Source organism: Vidua macroura, chromosome 19 (genome assembly GCF_024509145.1).
Source record: "Vidua macroura isolate BioBank_ID:100142 chromosome 19, ASM2450914v1, whole genome shotgun sequence".
NCBI lineage: Eukaryota > Metazoa > Chordata > Aves > Passeriformes > Viduidae > Vidua > Vidua macroura.
Window position 1 is genome coordinate 4,829,771 of NC_071589.1, and position 16,206 is coordinate 4,845,976.

Genomic DNA, 16,206 nt, shown 5'->3' on the forward strand with positions numbered 1-16,206 from the left:
CCCTGGATTTATGGGATGAGAAAATTACTTTTTATTCATATCAGCTGTTCCTTCTCCTCTCACTAGGGCTCTTTGAGCTGATGGTGTTCAGGAACTCCAACTCCAACTCCAAAATAATCCGTGAGAGCGGAGGTTTTCTCTCCCTCCTTCACCCACCAGACCAGCAGCATAGCCTCTACTTCCATATAGCCTAGCTGGAATTTGAAGTCTGGGCTCCAGGAAGAAACTGTTCCCAGTCTGGCAGGCTCAGCACACTCAGCTCCCATGACCTTCCTAGTGGTAGGTAGTGCCCAGCATTAGTAATCTGTAACAGCAAGTTTCCAGTCTGAGATCTGCCCAGGCTCTGTCCCAGGCTCTGCAGGGTCTCTGGTTATTGTCAGGCCTATGGCTGCTCTTCATGGCCATCTCAGCTGCCATGATCAATGCTGGGCAATGTGCTGGTTTACAACAGGGAAAACCATTGCACACAGCCTGGAGCATCCACTCCCAGCCTCTTTCCTTTGGTAGAACACTGCTGGTCTGGATCAACAGCAAGGCCCTGGAGCTTGGCTGTCATGGACCAGGAAAGAAACTCTGCCCAACAGCCCTCGAAGCACAGGAGCGTGGCCAGGTGAGGATCCTGTCCCAGCACAACCCAGGAGCCCTGGAGCAGTGCAGCTCCCAGGAATCCTTGGGTCACAGCTCTTCAAAGCTGCTGGGAGCAGCCTTGCTGTGCCTTGGCTTTGTTCCCCTCCGCTGGCTGAAAGCAGGAGCATCAATCAGGTGCCCAGCAGGTGAGTTTGCTGCCAGCCTTCCTCACCCTGCTCTGGGGTGAATAATGGCTTGGGGGAGTGCTCTGTAACTACGAGACTTGGAGTTCTGGTAATTAGGCAGGCAGTTAATAATTTTGGACAAAGTGCTCCCTAACTGCATGGCGGGAGGGATTTACCTGGGGTTGGGTGAAGTTGTTAAGAGATGATTACGTGGCTCAGCAGTTTAGTCTAGTCTGAAAGACACACTAAAAATCCTTTTGTTTGCTGCCAAGCGCCCCTAATCTGCAGAAAGTAGCTCATGTCATGCCCTGATGTGTCCATAGGAAGCACCACTCAGCCATGGGGCTTTCCCCAGAGCCTTGCTGTCTGGCAGGGTTGTGAGTCGCTCAGAAGGAGCCAGGTAGAACTTTTCCTCCCTTCCCAGGCACAGGGTGATGGTGCTGCACTGTGGTTTTCCCAGAGCAGTTATTTCAACACAGCTGCTTTTTGTTCCCTTTGCTGGCAGTGGAGTTGGTAAGAAGCGTTTGAAGTTAAGTCAGCTGCTTCAATTTTTGGGCTAGGTTTGCTCTAGTGTTTTATTTATGTTTCTGGACTGGATGAATGTCCTTGGTATTTATTTTTTTACTGCAGATCTTTTAAAAACAAAACAAAAAGGAAGCTCTTCTGCAAACAGTTTGTCTGGTACAACATGAGCATTGTTTGCATAGAGCAAACAGTGGAGCATTGACTTTACAACATGTATGCAAAGGCAGGGAAATGATTCCCACAGCAGAATTCATCCATCTTTCCTTGGATTCATCCACAAATATGTGGCTCCAAGCTGGCTGTCACCACACAGAGGCCATGAGATGCAAGAGCACAGCTGTCAAGTTGTGCTGAAATTGTTTGGTTTTTTTTTTTTTTTTTTTTTTTTTTTTTTTTTTTTTTTTGATTGCGGTTACTAGGAGAGCACATGTGTGCACCTGCATGAAAAACAGGAGTGCAGAGGTTTGGCTTCTGTAAATTAGATCTGACTTTTGAGTATTTAAATAAATAGAACATAACTCTGAAATGGTGTGTGGCAACGTCTAATAGAAAGCAACCCCACACTGAGACATCAGTGGGCTGCAGAACCATCAGCCCCTTCTTCTGTCACTGAAATTCACTGAAAACCGAGTAAAATAAAACTCCTTAACACCAATGTAGTGTTAAGAAGAGGCATCATTTATTACAGAATAAACTCCACCTAACGTGCACACGATTCTCTACAAGTGCATTGCTTATATACAATCACCACATGCATATTGTAAGTGCCCATTACCATAAAACCCTCCCCATGCTCCCAGGTTCAGGTTTTTTTATAGCCTTGTTTTGGCTGTAGCTGCATTCCTAAGCCAGATGTTTTCAGAATTCAATAAGTCCTTGCTGAAAAAGCAGCTCCTGCATACCCCATTTCTTTTTGCTAAAAGTACAAAGGCACAGCAGAAATTGGATTAACCCTTTTGGTGTCAATTCCCCCCTTTGAAACATCTCAAATTCCTTAAGGCCATTTGATAACTTCCAATTTGATTTCTATCTGTAGTCACCTATATTCCCACAAGATTATGACTGATCATTTTGCAAACATCAAATCAATAGCAGTGCTGATAATTATTACAACTACAATTACAGTTAGGATGGTTTCCAGTATTCCAACCAGCCTTCCTTTCAGGGACCTTCACATTATTCCTTGATGAATTTCATTGAACGAATTAGTTTCAGGATAGCTTTGCTATCCTCAGCAACTGCCCATGTTTTGTGGTCTTTGGAGATGTTCTGTTACATTTGGGATGTGTACACAACAACGTTCTCTATCCATTTTTAAATATACATAACCCCCTTGTTCTTTGACCAGCAATAGATCTAAGGGCATTCTGTTTTGTAATGTCAGATTATCATATTGAATCACCATTGACAGATTTATAGGGATAATTCCCCAAGGAATAGGTTCCCCTGCTGAACTGCGGAGAGGGAGGCAGGCTGTAATGCTGGACAGATTGTGCATCTTACCAAACCCTTGGATTTAAGTCAATATTAAATTTTCTTCTTAATTTTCTTTCAAAATAAATTTTCTTCAATATTAAATTTTCTCCAAATTTTCTCCAGAAAAATGTTACGATAATTTTAAATTATCTTTTTTTTAAAAATTAAAATTTTAAATTAATTTTAAAATAATTTAAAATTCTTTTCTCTCCACCTAAAGATAAAATAATTCCCATAAATATTAGTCTATACATTTTGCTGCTCGTTTACAGATGTCTTCCACATTTTCAGCTGCAAGGGTCCGGTGTCTTCCACGATTCAGTCTGAGTCAGGAGTCCTCTTAATTTGGGAGCAATGTATCCAGGGGTTAATTCCTTTCACTTTCACAGCTGGTCTTGTAGTCAACAGAACCAGAGAAGGTCCTTTCCACTGCTCCTGAAGTGACTCAGGTTTCCAGATCTGGATGTGTATGTGATCCCCAGGCTGAAATGAGTGAACTGGGGTGTCTAGGGTAAGAGGTTCTGAGAGAATGACAAATATTTTTCATTCATTCAAGGGTTTCCCTAATAAAATTAAATATTGTTCTATTTCCCAATTCCCAATTTGTTCCTCAGATCCAGAGAAAGTTGCAGCAGAATATGATCTCCCAAACATCAATTCATATAGGCTCACCTTCAGGTTAGTTTGGGGCTGTACTCTAACTCATAGCAAGCCTGGTGGTAACACCTGTGGCCATTTTCAGAAAGCTTCCTGACACATTTTGCCAATCTGTCTCTTTAAAGTTTGATCCATTCACTCAACCCTTCTGCTAGATTGCAGTCTCCATGGAGTATGTAAATCCCAACTTATACCCAACTGCTTACCAAGTTGCTGTAACACTTTGGATACAAAATGGGGTCCCCTATCAGATGACATCCCAATAGGAACTCCTAACCTGGGTATGATCTCTTTCAGGAGTACCTTGGTGACTTTCCTTGCCTTGTTGGTGCAGCAGGGGAAAACTTCTGGCCACCTGGAAAAGGTGTCCAATAAATAATACCAGGAGATACTGGTATTGTTGGTGTGGTAGCTCAGGAAAAACAATTTGCCAGTAATCCCTGGGGTTGTTTCCTCTATTAGTGATCCATGGGGGCAGTCTTTTTGAATTCAAAGGATTATTTTTAAGACATATCGGGCATTTTTCTGTAACAGACTTGATACTTTTTGTCATAGGGACACTGGTATCTCAGTCCTTGGACCAGTCACCATAGCACTGATTCCCCAGTGGGTTTGCTGGTATTTCTCCTTGACAATTTGCAACATCACTTGGGGTGGGATTATGATCTGGTTGCTGGGTGTTACCAGCCATCCACCCTCTCTAATCTGGGCTTTTAATTTTAAATCTGCCTGGCTGTACCCAGGGCTAACTTCTGGGAGTGAAACAGCTTTCTTAGGTATTAAAGCCAGGATGCCTTGTTGTGCAACCTCTTGTGCAGATTTATCTGAAAGTCTGTTTCCTACAAGAATTTGGGACTCCCCACACTGTAGTACAGATACTTCTCTGGGCAACTGGGTGGCATCAAGGAAGGACAATATTTGTTGTGTATATTGATCAGAGATCCCTGTGCTGTTAATAGACCTCTTTCCTTCCTTATGGTTCCATGGGCATGAACAACTCTAAAAGCATATTTCAAGTCAGTCCATATGTTTACTCTTCCTCCTGCTGCCAATTCCAGGGCGCTTCAGAGCGCTATTAGCTCTGCTTTTTGTGCTGAGGTTTCCATGGGCAGTGGTGCAGCTTCTATTACCTTGGCTGGTGTTACCATGGCATAGCCAGCTTTTTATTTTCCATCTTGCACCAAGCCACTTCCTTCTGTACAGAACTCTGGATCTTCACTTGGTGCATCTTGTAGGTCTGGTCAGCTTACATAAACTTGCTCAACTGTGTGTAGGCAATCGAGGGTCAGCTGCTCTTCTCCTTGCATCGGGATGTTCAGGACTTGGGCTGGATTTACCACTGTGGTTACTTTCAACTCCACATCTTCTTGCTCCACTAGAACAGTCTGGTATTTCAGCATACAGCTTGGGGAAACCAATGCTCCCCTTTTTGGCAAAACACAGTGGTTATGGTGTGTGAAGTGTGCACTACTATCTTTTGTCCCAAAGTCAATTTCCTGGCCTCTAGGATGAGGAGAACAGTCACTGCCACAGCTTGCAGGCATTGGGGCTATCCCTGGTTGACCTTGTCCAGTTGTTTTGAAAAGCACCCCACAGAACTCTTGAAGTCTGCCACCTTCTGAGCCAGAACTCCGAGGACAAGGTGCTGTCATTCCTGCCCAAAAAGCTCAAAGGGCTTTGTTAAGTCTGGAAGTCCTAAGGCGGGTGCAGACACCAGGGCCATCCTTAGGTTACAGAACACGTGTTCACCCTCAGGAGTCCAAATCAAAGGTCCTTCGGGGGCCTCCTTTAAAAGCTCAATGATTTGACCAGAAGTCCATAATTTAAAACCCACAATCTTCACCATCCAGCCACGGCCAGGAATGCTGTTAAATCTCAGGCAATTGCAGGTTAGGGTACTTGGCAGATGGCCTCTCTTCTGTCCGTTCCCAATTTCCACTGTCCTGGTATTATTTCAAACCCTAGGTAGGTAACTTCCTGCCTCATGATTTAAGCTTTTTCCCAAAATACTTTGTAACCTCCTTGGCCTAGGAAATTTAGAAGACTGATAGTCAATTCCATGCACTTTTCATTAGCAAGATATCATCAACATAGTGCAGGACCAACCCTTCAGGGTTCTCCTTTTTCCAGGTCTCTAATTCTTTTGCCAGTTGGTTCCCAAAAATCATTGAACTATTTCTAAATCTTTGTGGTAACACAATCCAGGTAAGCTGAGTCTTCCCACCAGTTTGAGGATTTTCCCATTCAAAGGCAAAAATGCCCTGGCTTTGCTTATCAAGAGGTATGCAAAAGAAGGCATCCTCCAAACCTATCCCTGTAAACCATTGGTGATATTCTGTAAGGGATGTTAACAGGGTAAAGGGACTGGCTAGAACAGGGTGGATATCCTGAAATATTTGATTGATTGCTCATAGGTCCTGTACCAACCTGTACTTATTTATCCCAGGTTTTTTAACTGGCAAAATGGGAGTGTTCTGACTTACATTCTATCAATAATCCAAACTCCCTGAAATTTTCTATTAGACTCTCAATTCCCATCCTATATACTAACTTTAAAGGACATTGTTTCTGCTTTACTGGTTTTCATCCAGGTTTTAGGGTAACACTTACAGGCTGAGCTTGTTGGGAATGGCCTAGAGTTCCACTGGTCCAAGTCAAGAGTGTTTTACTGCATTTTCTGTTATTTCTGGTATTCCTCCAGAATTGTCTGGTTCCAGTGTTCCCTGCAACATAAAAGTCCTTGCCTCGATGGCTTTAGTCTTGGGCACCAACAATTGCATGTCTCCATGTTTAAACAAAATCCGTGCCTCCAATTTACTTAGCAGGTCTCTTCCTAACAGAGGAACTGGACATTCAGGCATATATAAAAATTGGTGTGTTATCCACCGTTTGCCAAATTTAAAGTAATAGGGTTAAAGAATGTTTGTTTTTCCTCTTTCCCTGTTGCACCAACAATATTTACAGTTCCTTGGTTTAATTTTCCATGATTTGTATTTAATACCGAATAAGTAGCCCCAGTGTCTATTAGAAAGTCAGTTTTCCCTCTCCCCCAGCTCTGTTGTAACCAGGGGCTCAGCTGGGGTTCTCGGTCGCGGTTCCGTCACTCCTGGTGGAGGGTTAGCTCGGTTGGCTTGCGCCCTTTCAGGTTCTTGGGGCATTCCCGTTTCCAGTGCCCCAGCCCCCGGCAATACGCACACTGATTGGGCTGCAGCGCCGCGCGGGCACGGCCCCGCTCCGTCCTGCGGTTAAACAGCGCCCTCTGCAGGGCTGCGCTGAGCATTGCATCCCTACATCTCTCTCGGTTTTTTCTTTCCACCTCCCGTTTCTTTTCTCTCTCCTCCCTTTCCATTTCCCATTTCTTTTTTCTCTCCTCCCACTCAATCTCGCGTCTCTTTTCTTTCTGCTCCTTCTCCTTTTCTCTCTCCCGGATCTTGTTTTCTTCCTCTTCTCCCCTATTATTAAAAGCTATCCAGGCCACTTGTAATAGTTCTCTCAGGTCACGAGACTCTGCTCCCTCCAGCTTTTGCAACTTCTTTCTAATATCCGGTGCTGAGTTCCCTATGAAAATGGAAGCCAGCTGTACAGCTTCCTCTGGTTTTGCTGGATCAATATTAGTGTGTCTCCTGGCAGTTGCCCTTAGGCGTTCCACAAATGCAGTTGGAGTCTCGTGCGGTTCTTGTTTCACCTCATAAAGTTTAGACCAATTGATTGCCTTTGGCACTGCATGTCTAAAGCCAAATAATATCCACTGTTGATATTGTCCCAGAAAAACCTTCCCCTCCTTTGTGTTAGGGTCCCAATGGGGGTCCTGGGAGGGAAAATGCTCTTCCACAGTTCCTGGTAATGCACCTGCTGTACCTATCCTGTCCACCTCTTTCCTAGCAGTCCTGAGTACTATCTCTCTTTCTGTGGAGTCTAATAGGGTATCTAATAGAACTTGTATAACCCCCCAGTCCGGGTTCTGGGTCTTGAGAATGGTTTCAAATACTCTAGATACTCTCTCCGGATCTTCTCTGTAGGGCCCTGCCAGTCTCATCCATGCCTCGAGATCAACTGGGGAGAAAGGTACCTTCACCACTATCAGGCTGTGAGATCCCACCCCTGCCCAGAGCTGAGCTTTGGCCTCCTGCTTATCCCCCTCCAGCTTTCTCACCCCCTGCTCCCCTCCCTCCTGCTTTCTCACCCTCTCCTCTCCTACCTCCTGCTTTCTCACCCCCTGCTCACCTATCTCCTGCTTTCTCACCCCCTGCTCCCCTACCTCTTGCTTTCTCACCCCCTGCTCCCCTCCCTCCTGCTTTCTCACCCCCTGCTCCTCTGTCTCCTGCTTGCTCACCCCCTGGTCCCTTCCCTCCTGCTTTTTCAACCCCTGCTCCTCTGCCTCCTGCTTTCTCACACCCTGCTCCCTTTCCTCCTGCTTTCTCACACCCTGCTCCCTTTCCTCCTGCTTTCTCACACCCTGCTCCCTTTCCTCCTGCTTTCTCACACCCTGCTCCTTCACCCCCTGCTCCCTTCCCTCCTGCTTTTTCAACCCCTGCTCCTCTGCCTCCTGCTTTCTCACACCCTGCTCCCCTATCTCCTGCTTTCTCACTCCCTGCTCCCTTGCCTCTTGTGTTTTCACCTCCTGTTCACCCTGGGTTCTCCCTACCACTGGACTTGAAATTAACTCTTGCTTCCCCCGTGACTGCTCATCCCCTCCTTGTGCTTCCCCCTTACCAGGGACACCCCAATTCTCTATGCCCCTGTCTCCTGCATCTGGTGCCTCTATCATTTCTACATCATCCTCCTCCGATTGGCTGTGGCATTTCAAACAGTGGTGCCCAATACTACAAGAGGAGCAACATTGCTTCGATCTCCTATCCTTTTCCCCTTCCTTTCCAAAAGCTAACATGAGAGGGTTTGACAGTCTGGGTAGGCAGCCCCTTTGCAATTCCAGGTGGTCTCTTAAAGTAAAGAACAGATCTACATAAGGCATCTCATTCCACTTCTCCTCTCTTCTACAAAACAGCCTCAGCTGTAACATGGTGTGATAATCTAAGGTGCCGTTCTCTGGCCACTTCGCCTGATTGTCCAGTTTATACAGTGGCCACCAATGGTTACAATATTGGATTAGTTTGGATTTTAGTAGCGAGCCTCCCCCTATCTTTTCCCAGTGGTTCAATACACATTTCAACGGAGAATTCGGGATATCATTTCCCACTCTAGTTTTAGAACAGACCGCCCCCATACTCAGCAATACAAGTCTATAACAACGGCTGGAAAGCGAATACAGCGATTACCTGGGCGCGGGGAGTCCCCGCGGTTGTTTCTGGGCTGCAGCGGGAGGGTGACGCTGCCCAGGCGGCTGGCGCTGGAGCAGGCGAGAGCCCGCCGGGCCGAGGCCGAGCTCGGGCTGCTGTGCGGGTCTGTTGAGTTTCTTCTCTTCTCCTTCTCCTCTCTGAGCCAAGATGACGGCAAGGGAACGGCGGAGCTGCAACTGGGGGTGCCCCTGCCCGCCCGCCTGCTCCCACTCGCGCCGGGAATCCGGCGCGCACTGGCACGAGAGGGCGCTTCCCGTCCACAAATGAGATTTCAGCGGCGCACACAGAAAATAAATCAATAATCGATAGCACACACCCCCCGATTGCTTCGAAAGCCCAACAGTCAGTTAAGTTTCAACACTCTTCCAGCTAACGAGCTTTAGCACAGGCGTCCCAGTGTTGATTTTACAGGCCGGCAAACTGAAATCAACACACAACCCACTCACACGCACACCGCCAGAGACCAAAAAGAATTCAGAGTATCTAAGCAAACTCCACCACAAAAGTGGGTACAGCAATGTTTTGGCTCCGGTGTTATGAGCCTGGTTTTTTTTTCTCCTCGGTCAGCTACAACACTGCTTTAAGTTTCCTGCTCCAGGGGAACCCCTTGGAAGGGACTGGAAGCCCCAGTAGTCCTGGGGGACTCAAAGCCCCCGACAGTGAGCTTTCCCAGGGACTTAACCCCTGTTGGGTGACTCAAACCCCTCACCAATAACTCTGTGAGGGGATTTGTACCCCTCGTCAATAACCCCAAGATAAACAATTTAAATTATGCCTTTACTCACCCCAGGGATCTTGCCTCGAGCCCTGACGGTCTGAGGCCGAGGTTCTCCCCGAGAACCCCTCGGTGCTGGCTGGAGATTTGTCGACTGCAGATCCGTCGAGGCTCAGAGGTGAGCTCCTATCTGGGTGGCCAATAACTGTCACCGAAATTCACCGAAAAGTGGGGTAGAATAAAACCCCTTAACCCCCAAGTAGCATTAAGAAGTTATCACAGGCCTGGTGCACGGGGGATAAGCTCCGCCTGGCGCGCACACAATTCACTACAAGTGCGTTGCTTATATGCAGTCACCGTGTGTGTATTATAATTGTTCATTACCATAAAACCTTCCCCGTGTTCCCGGGTTCCATTTTTTCTATAATCTTGTTTTGGCTATAGCTGCATTCCTAAGGCAGATGTCTTCCCCTTATCTTCCTTTTGTCCTTGATGAGAAAGCAGCTCCTGCATACCCTGTTTCTTTGCTAAAAGTACACAGACACAGCAGAAATTGGATTAACGCTTTTGGTACCAGTTCCACAACAGGACTGAGAGCACATCTCTGCACCTGCCAAGGATTTGAGCTGGAAAGGATAAAAGAAAGAGTGCAGGAGATGAGGAAGGGAGAAAGGCTCTGTGGAAAAAAGAACTAGCCAGGCTGTCCTGCGTTACCAGCCAGATGGGTTAGCCAAACAATGAACACCAAGGTTTCTGAACAAATGACAAGTATTTATTTTATACTGAAGAAAAAGAAATTAAGATGTCAACACCACACCAAGAGTCAGAGACAATCTCCCAAACATTTGAACAGCAAAAACCTTTCCAAGGCAATAAAGCAAAGGAAACAGCATTACATCTGGAATGATGATGGAAAGCCAGTGGTTTAGCTGCTCCCTGTTTCCAGTCATATGCAGCAAGTGCTTTATGCTAACTGGATCTGCTTTTTGCTAACTGGATCATCTGGCTTCTTGGTCCCAGCTAAGGCACGAACTAAGACACCTGATAGTGCTCTTCAGCTTGTGAAGGAGCAGGATGTCAGCTCTGTTAAACAGCTCAGACTAAACAGCTTTTTTAGTGCTGAGAAGCCTGGCTGATAACAGAAGCAAAGGACTGAGCAGAGAAGTGCCCCCCTTCCCTGGTGCCACCAACTGCCACCAACAGATCTGGGGATGCTCCAGTGCTGGAGACAAAAATCATTATGTGTCACCTTAGCTTACTAGTGGAAGGACAAACTGTGGAGAAATGCTCTCTTCTCTACATCTCAGTGCTTTATGCTGATAAATTACCCTGACCTTTTGCACATGACCTCTTCAAAACAGCTCTCCTGGCTGTAACCCAAACTTTCCCCCAGCAACAGACTGAAAGTCTCTAAATGCCAAGAATGTCCCCTTCCAGGCTCCTCAGCAGAAGCAAGACCCTGGGTTCCAGCCAGGCCCCTGCTAAGTGCCCCAGATGACATCTCCAGTGCTACCTGGAGGTGCAAGAGCTTGGGAAGAGCTTTGTCCTCTCATCTGTAGTCTCTCTGCAGCACAGGTCGCTGTTCAGGGCTCCCAGAGTTTCTGCAGAGGAAGTACTGGTGGGTGAGGGCTGCTTTGGCTGAGATGCGCTTGCTGGGATCATACAGGAGCAATTGCTGCCAAGAGAAAAATTCAGTAGATTTAGGATGTTAAAAACTGGGTGATTGATTAATTGCACCTGCACACAGCTGGGCCCAGTTGCAGATGTTGGTCCTGCCTTTTTCCTCCTCTGGGCTTCAGGAGTCACCCACAACTGAAGTTACTCTGGGGATTATGTTAGAAGAGTTCCTTGACTCCCAATGCAGTGGTTCCTAGAGGAACCTGCAATGACAGTCCTTCTTCAGAGTAAGACTGAGCCCTATTCCATGATTTGGTGCTTCTGCAATGTCAGAGGTGAGCTTTCAACCCAGGTCAGCTACACTTCCAGGTAATTAAATCTCAAATATCCCTATTCCTTGCCCAGTTTGAAAATGTCCTGTCTATCCCCAGGCCCTGTTCTGAGCCCTCACTCACCATCAGTAAGTCTCTTCCATCTCGATCTAAGTTTGGAACAATGTCCTTCATCTCCTTCCGTGGCCACCGGGGAAAGCTGCCCTTGTAGTCAGGGAGCTGGGTCACACCAGGCCAGGTCACCTCGGTGGGAGTGCCCAGGATGCGAAAGATCTGGAAGAGCTGATCGATCTCAGAGTCCCCTGGAAACAGGGCCTTCCTGGTCATCTGGGGGAAGAAAATAAAAAGGCAGTTCCCACTTTTCCATCAGTTGTGTGCCCTATTTCCTGCTGCAAGCAACCCTTTGTCCCAGCAGGTGCAAACTATTGCACAGACCAGGGCAGTTGCAATGCAGTGATTCTGCCAGGCAGTGGCTGGGAGCATCACAGGTGTCTGACTGCTTGCTCCCACTCTTGGCTAGCTCTCTCCTACCTGCTCTGCAGCTCAGGGACTTTGGGAATGAGGAAAAGTGCTATTATACTGCAGGGCTAACCACAGCTCTTCCAAGGGGAGTATGGACCCCTAGGAGATCCATTCTGCCATACTATGAGAGTGCTTGTTCTCTGCAGCCCACCATGGGGACATCTGGAAGAGAGTAATCTCCTCCCAGGGTCAAAATGCTGCAGCAATAAGGCTGAAGTTTTCCTTTTTGCAAGGAGAAGCATCATGTTCCAAGGTACTTGGAACTGCAGCCTTCTGCCAGGCCCCCAGGGTGGTAGATTTCCTTCTGAGATAAGGACCAGATAACTCTTAGGGTGGACCTTCAATAAAGCACACCCCAGGACAGGGTGGGAACACAGTATCCCAGATGGTCTGCATCTCATCCCTCCTTCCCACTGCAGCTGCCTCCTCTGGCTCATGAAAGAGATTATTTAAACCCATCCTACCATTTCTGCAAAGATGCAGCCGATGCTCCAGATATCCACAGGGGTCGAGTAGTATCTGCATCCCAGCAGTATCTCAGGGGCTCGGTACCACAGAGTCACCACCTGGAAAGGAACCAACAAATAGGCTGTGTCTGGTTTCCCTGGATGAAACCAGAGGTGTGGGACCCTCCCTTCTCAGCTGTAATGCAGTGACTGTACAAATCAGAGCATGCTAAGGCCTTGCTGAATTTACAGATGCTTTAGTGTCTGCAAGGTTGGGATTAACAGAACACTCTTCAACAACACACTCTGGAACAATTAAGTGTACCCTGTGGAGAGAAGGTGGGAGCCCAGCTGGCAGCCTGGCTCCAGTAGAGACAGTCAGCACACCTTGTGGGGACATGGAGGTCCTTTAGCTGCAGGTGAGGTTAAGAGCACATTCCTGGCATTGCTATGCCTTTGTTATGGATGAGCAACTTCTGCTGCTGCTCTTCACCCACTCTGGATTTTGTACCCCACTCAGGAAGCTTCGACACTACCTCATGAGTGTATGTGCGTAGGGGGACCCCGAAAGCTCTTGCCAGTCCAAAATCAGCCAGCTTGATTGCTCCTGCTTCGTTAATGAGCAAGTTCTGTGGCTTCAAGTCCCTGTGGATGACCCTGTGCGAGTGGCAGAAGCTCACACCCTGCAGCAGCTGGAAAAGGTAGTTCTAAGGAGAGAAGAGATTTCAGATAAGGCCATGATGAAAACACTTTGAACTCTGGATTGAACCAACGCACTTTGGATCTCTCCTAGATCTGAATGGGAAGAAAGCCCTTGTTAAAGTGCAACATCAGGCTTATGGGCCACTACTCAGAGATACACACAAACTGCTGCCACACCACGTGGGGACAGAGAGACTCTGGTCCAGGCACTGTCAGCCTCTTCCACCCATTACTGTCTACAAAGGCAATTAGCAACAGATGCCTCCTTTGTTCTGCAGTGAGATAGGCTGGAGAACCTGGAAACTGCTTGGAAATAAACATTTCTGAGCAATAGTGCCATGAGGGTTTCCCTGCTGAAATGTTTGAGATCTGGGAGGCTGAGGAACCATTTCCAGGCCCAGTCTGAGCATCTCTGAGATGACTCTGCCCAGCAGAAGGCAGCAGGGACATGCTGTCTGCCCTGCCTGTTGGCATTCCTTCCACGCTGTACCTTGACCAAGCTTAAAGGAAGCTCTCCAGCTTGGCATGAGTCCATGTACTTCTTCAGGTCCTGATTCAGATACTCAAATACCATATAGAGCTTCTTCTGGCTGTGTATGACATCCAGGAGCCTGTAAAAGAAGTACAGGCCCTCCCTTCAATATCTGCTCCAAACCTATGCAAATACCCAAACATCCCTCCTCCCACACATGCCTCTGCTCTGTTGGTCCTTTGGAGAAGAGAGGGGCAGTTTAAGGGCAGAATCTAGTATGGTGCAACAGCAGTGTGTTGGTGAAGTGGCAGACCCATGAGGGTCCCTGAATTCCAGGGAAGTTTAAGGGATTGCTGCATTTCCTGTGTATTTTGGTCCTGCCTATGCAGTTGGGGAAGGACAGAAAAACCTGCTTGTTGCCTGCTCCCGGAGCAGGAGCTCACGGATGAGCTGGTGGAAAGAGTGCATCCAGGTCTTACCTGACTATGTTAGGGTGCTTCAGCTCCTTCAGCAGTGAGATTTCTCGGATCGCAGTGCTGGGGACACCCTCTGACTCCCTGTGGCAGAGACAGACTGTACTGCACCCCATAACCCAGGGGGATCCCACAGCCCAAGTGAGCTCTGTGTCCCTTCCTTCTTCCACTGTACCCCAAGCGAGCATTTGAGTTTGGGGTGGAGCAGTGGCTGGGGTGGGCTGGGGTGAGGCAGGGGGAAATGGAGTTGTGGGCAAGGAGAGGGAACGGATGACCTAGACGTGCCTTGGGGCAGAGCTTGTTTGGAAGCACCTAAGGGTGTATTTAGAGAAGCAATAATGTATTAATTACCTAGGTCTTTCTTTTTGGAGGTGGGGGAAAATTAAAGCTCTTCACCCCTCAGGCAGCCACCTCCTCCACACTGAGGGGCCACCATGGGGTGCAGCCCCAGCATATTGGCTCCCAGTCCAGGCAGACACCCCTCACTGTGCACACAGCTCAGAGCTGACCCAGGGGAGCAGAAATAAGCTTTTACCTCCTCAGTCCCACTCTGGAGAGCCGAGGCTGACCCTGCCCACCCCCACAGCACAGCCCTGGGGATACTACCTCACAAAACAGCAGCTCCTTCCCCTTGCCCTGTGCCATGGACCCGGGGCCAAGTGGTGCCAGGTCAGGCCCCAAACACTCGCATTCCATGATTTTGAGCTGCTGGCTCAGCAGTGGGTTAAATCAGCCCTTTTTTAGGTCACCTGAATGTTGGGATCTTCCCACACAGCTGCCATGCCCATGAGACACAGAGCCCCCAAGCCCTCCGGACAACATTCCCTTTGGCTCTGCCTTTCCTGGTGCCACAATACACAAGATTATTTTAATCCTAGAGACCCCTTTTTTCCCCTCATGTCAGGCTTCTTTGTGCCTCTCGCACCATATTGGGCACAGGGCTGGCGCCATGGCAGGCCCAGGGCTTTGCCCCACTCACGCATCCAGGCGGATCTTCTTGAGGGCCACCAGCTGCCCCGTGCGCTTGTTGCGAGCCTTGTACACCACGCCATAGGTGCCCTCCCCAATCTTCTCCACCTTCTGGAACGACGCCTGGATGGCCTCCATGGGGCTGCCTCGGCCTGGCGATGGCAGTGGGGGCGGCTGGCGCCGCACTCTGAGGGGAGGGAAAAAAGCGGGAAACAAAAAGGTGAATGTGGGGAAAGCGTTTGAGCCCCCCAGGTGCTCCCTGAGGTGCTGCCGGGGTCTGGGTCCCACCTTGCTGCTCCCTCAGCCTTGAGGGAGCCCTCAGCGACCTGCCTGGGGCAGCTGTGAGTGGACAGGGCGGCCTGGTGGGCTCTGGGGAGCTTCAGGTGGACAGAGCCACACAGGAGCCACCCAGGGTTGGTTGTTCTGTCCCCCAGGTTGTGCAGTGTGCTGGCTACAGCCAAAAATTGAGGAAAACTGATGTAAATATGTACTTTGGGGCCTCAGGAAGAGCAGCACGAACTGCACAGGGCCTGGGGAAGCTCTCCTGCTCCATCTGCACAGTGCTGGGCGTCAGTGGAGTAATTGTGTTCATAATTACGGCTCCCTGGGCCATGCTGAGGGCAAACACCCAGCAGAAATGTCTTTTTAATTGATTGGTTATGGGGGGGAGGGGGAGGTTTTTGTGGGGAGTTTTTTGGGGGCTTTTGTTTGGGGATTTTTTTTTGTTTTGGGGTTTTTTTGGGGGGGTTGTTTGTTTGTTTGCTTGTTTGGGGAGGGTTGTTGGGCGGGGGTTTTTTTGTAGGTTTTTTTTTTTCCCTTTTATTTTATCTTGCACAATTGTCCCTTGAACCTCCCCAGCATGGGCTATGCTGCTCAGTCAGCCTTTCAGGAGATGTCCTTGAGGGGGAATTAATCATTGACTTGATAGCTGGCACAAGACGAGGTTAAAATAATCTTATGTATTGTGGCACCAGGAAAGGCAGAGGCAAAGGAATTTGATCTGGAGGACTTGGGGGCTCCATGTCTCTGGGTGGGTATGGACATTGCAGCTGTGTAGGTCCACAGGGAAGACCCACTTTCAGGTGATCTAAAAAAGGGCTGATTTAACCCATTGCTGAGCCAGCAGCGCAAAATCTTTGAGTGCAAGCAGAAAAGGCTGAGATGGCTGCATTCCCCTGCAAACCACAGGCATGGCTCACTCCAAATGTGGGGATTTCTACAGTACAGGAGAGTCTTCTCTCCCTTGCACAA

General features: G+C 48.3%; 1 protein-coding gene across 3 annotated transcripts; it reads right to left on the reverse strand.

Annotated features, from left to right (window-relative positions):
- Positions 1-10,181: 10,181 nt before the first annotated feature.
- Positions 10,182-15,639, reverse strand: CDK3 (cyclin dependent kinase 3). Of its 3 annotated transcripts, XM_053995079.1 has the most exons (8): positions 15,244-15,638; positions 14,966-15,142; positions 13,993-14,070; positions 13,532-13,652; positions 12,876-13,046; positions 12,358-12,459; positions 11,495-11,698; positions 10,182-11,097 (listed from the first exon to the last, which is right to left on the reverse strand). In XM_053995079.1, the coding sequence occupies exons 2-8, from the start codon at positions 15,091-15,093 to the stop codon at positions 10,972-10,974; spliced, it is 930 nt and encodes a 309-aa protein (XP_053851054.1). In that variant the 5' UTR covers positions 15,094-15,142; positions 15,244-15,638; the 3' UTR covers positions 10,182-10,971. The 3 variants fall into 3 exon arrangements, with proteins under 3 accessions (XP_053851054.1, XP_053851056.1, XP_053851055.1); XM_053995081.1 differs by lacking the exon at positions 12,876-13,046 and having other exon boundaries at positions 15,244-15,639; XM_053995080.1 differs by lacking the exon at positions 15,244-15,638 and having other exon boundaries at positions 14,912-14,983.
- Between the last annotated feature and the right edge of the window lie 567 nt (positions 15,640-16,206).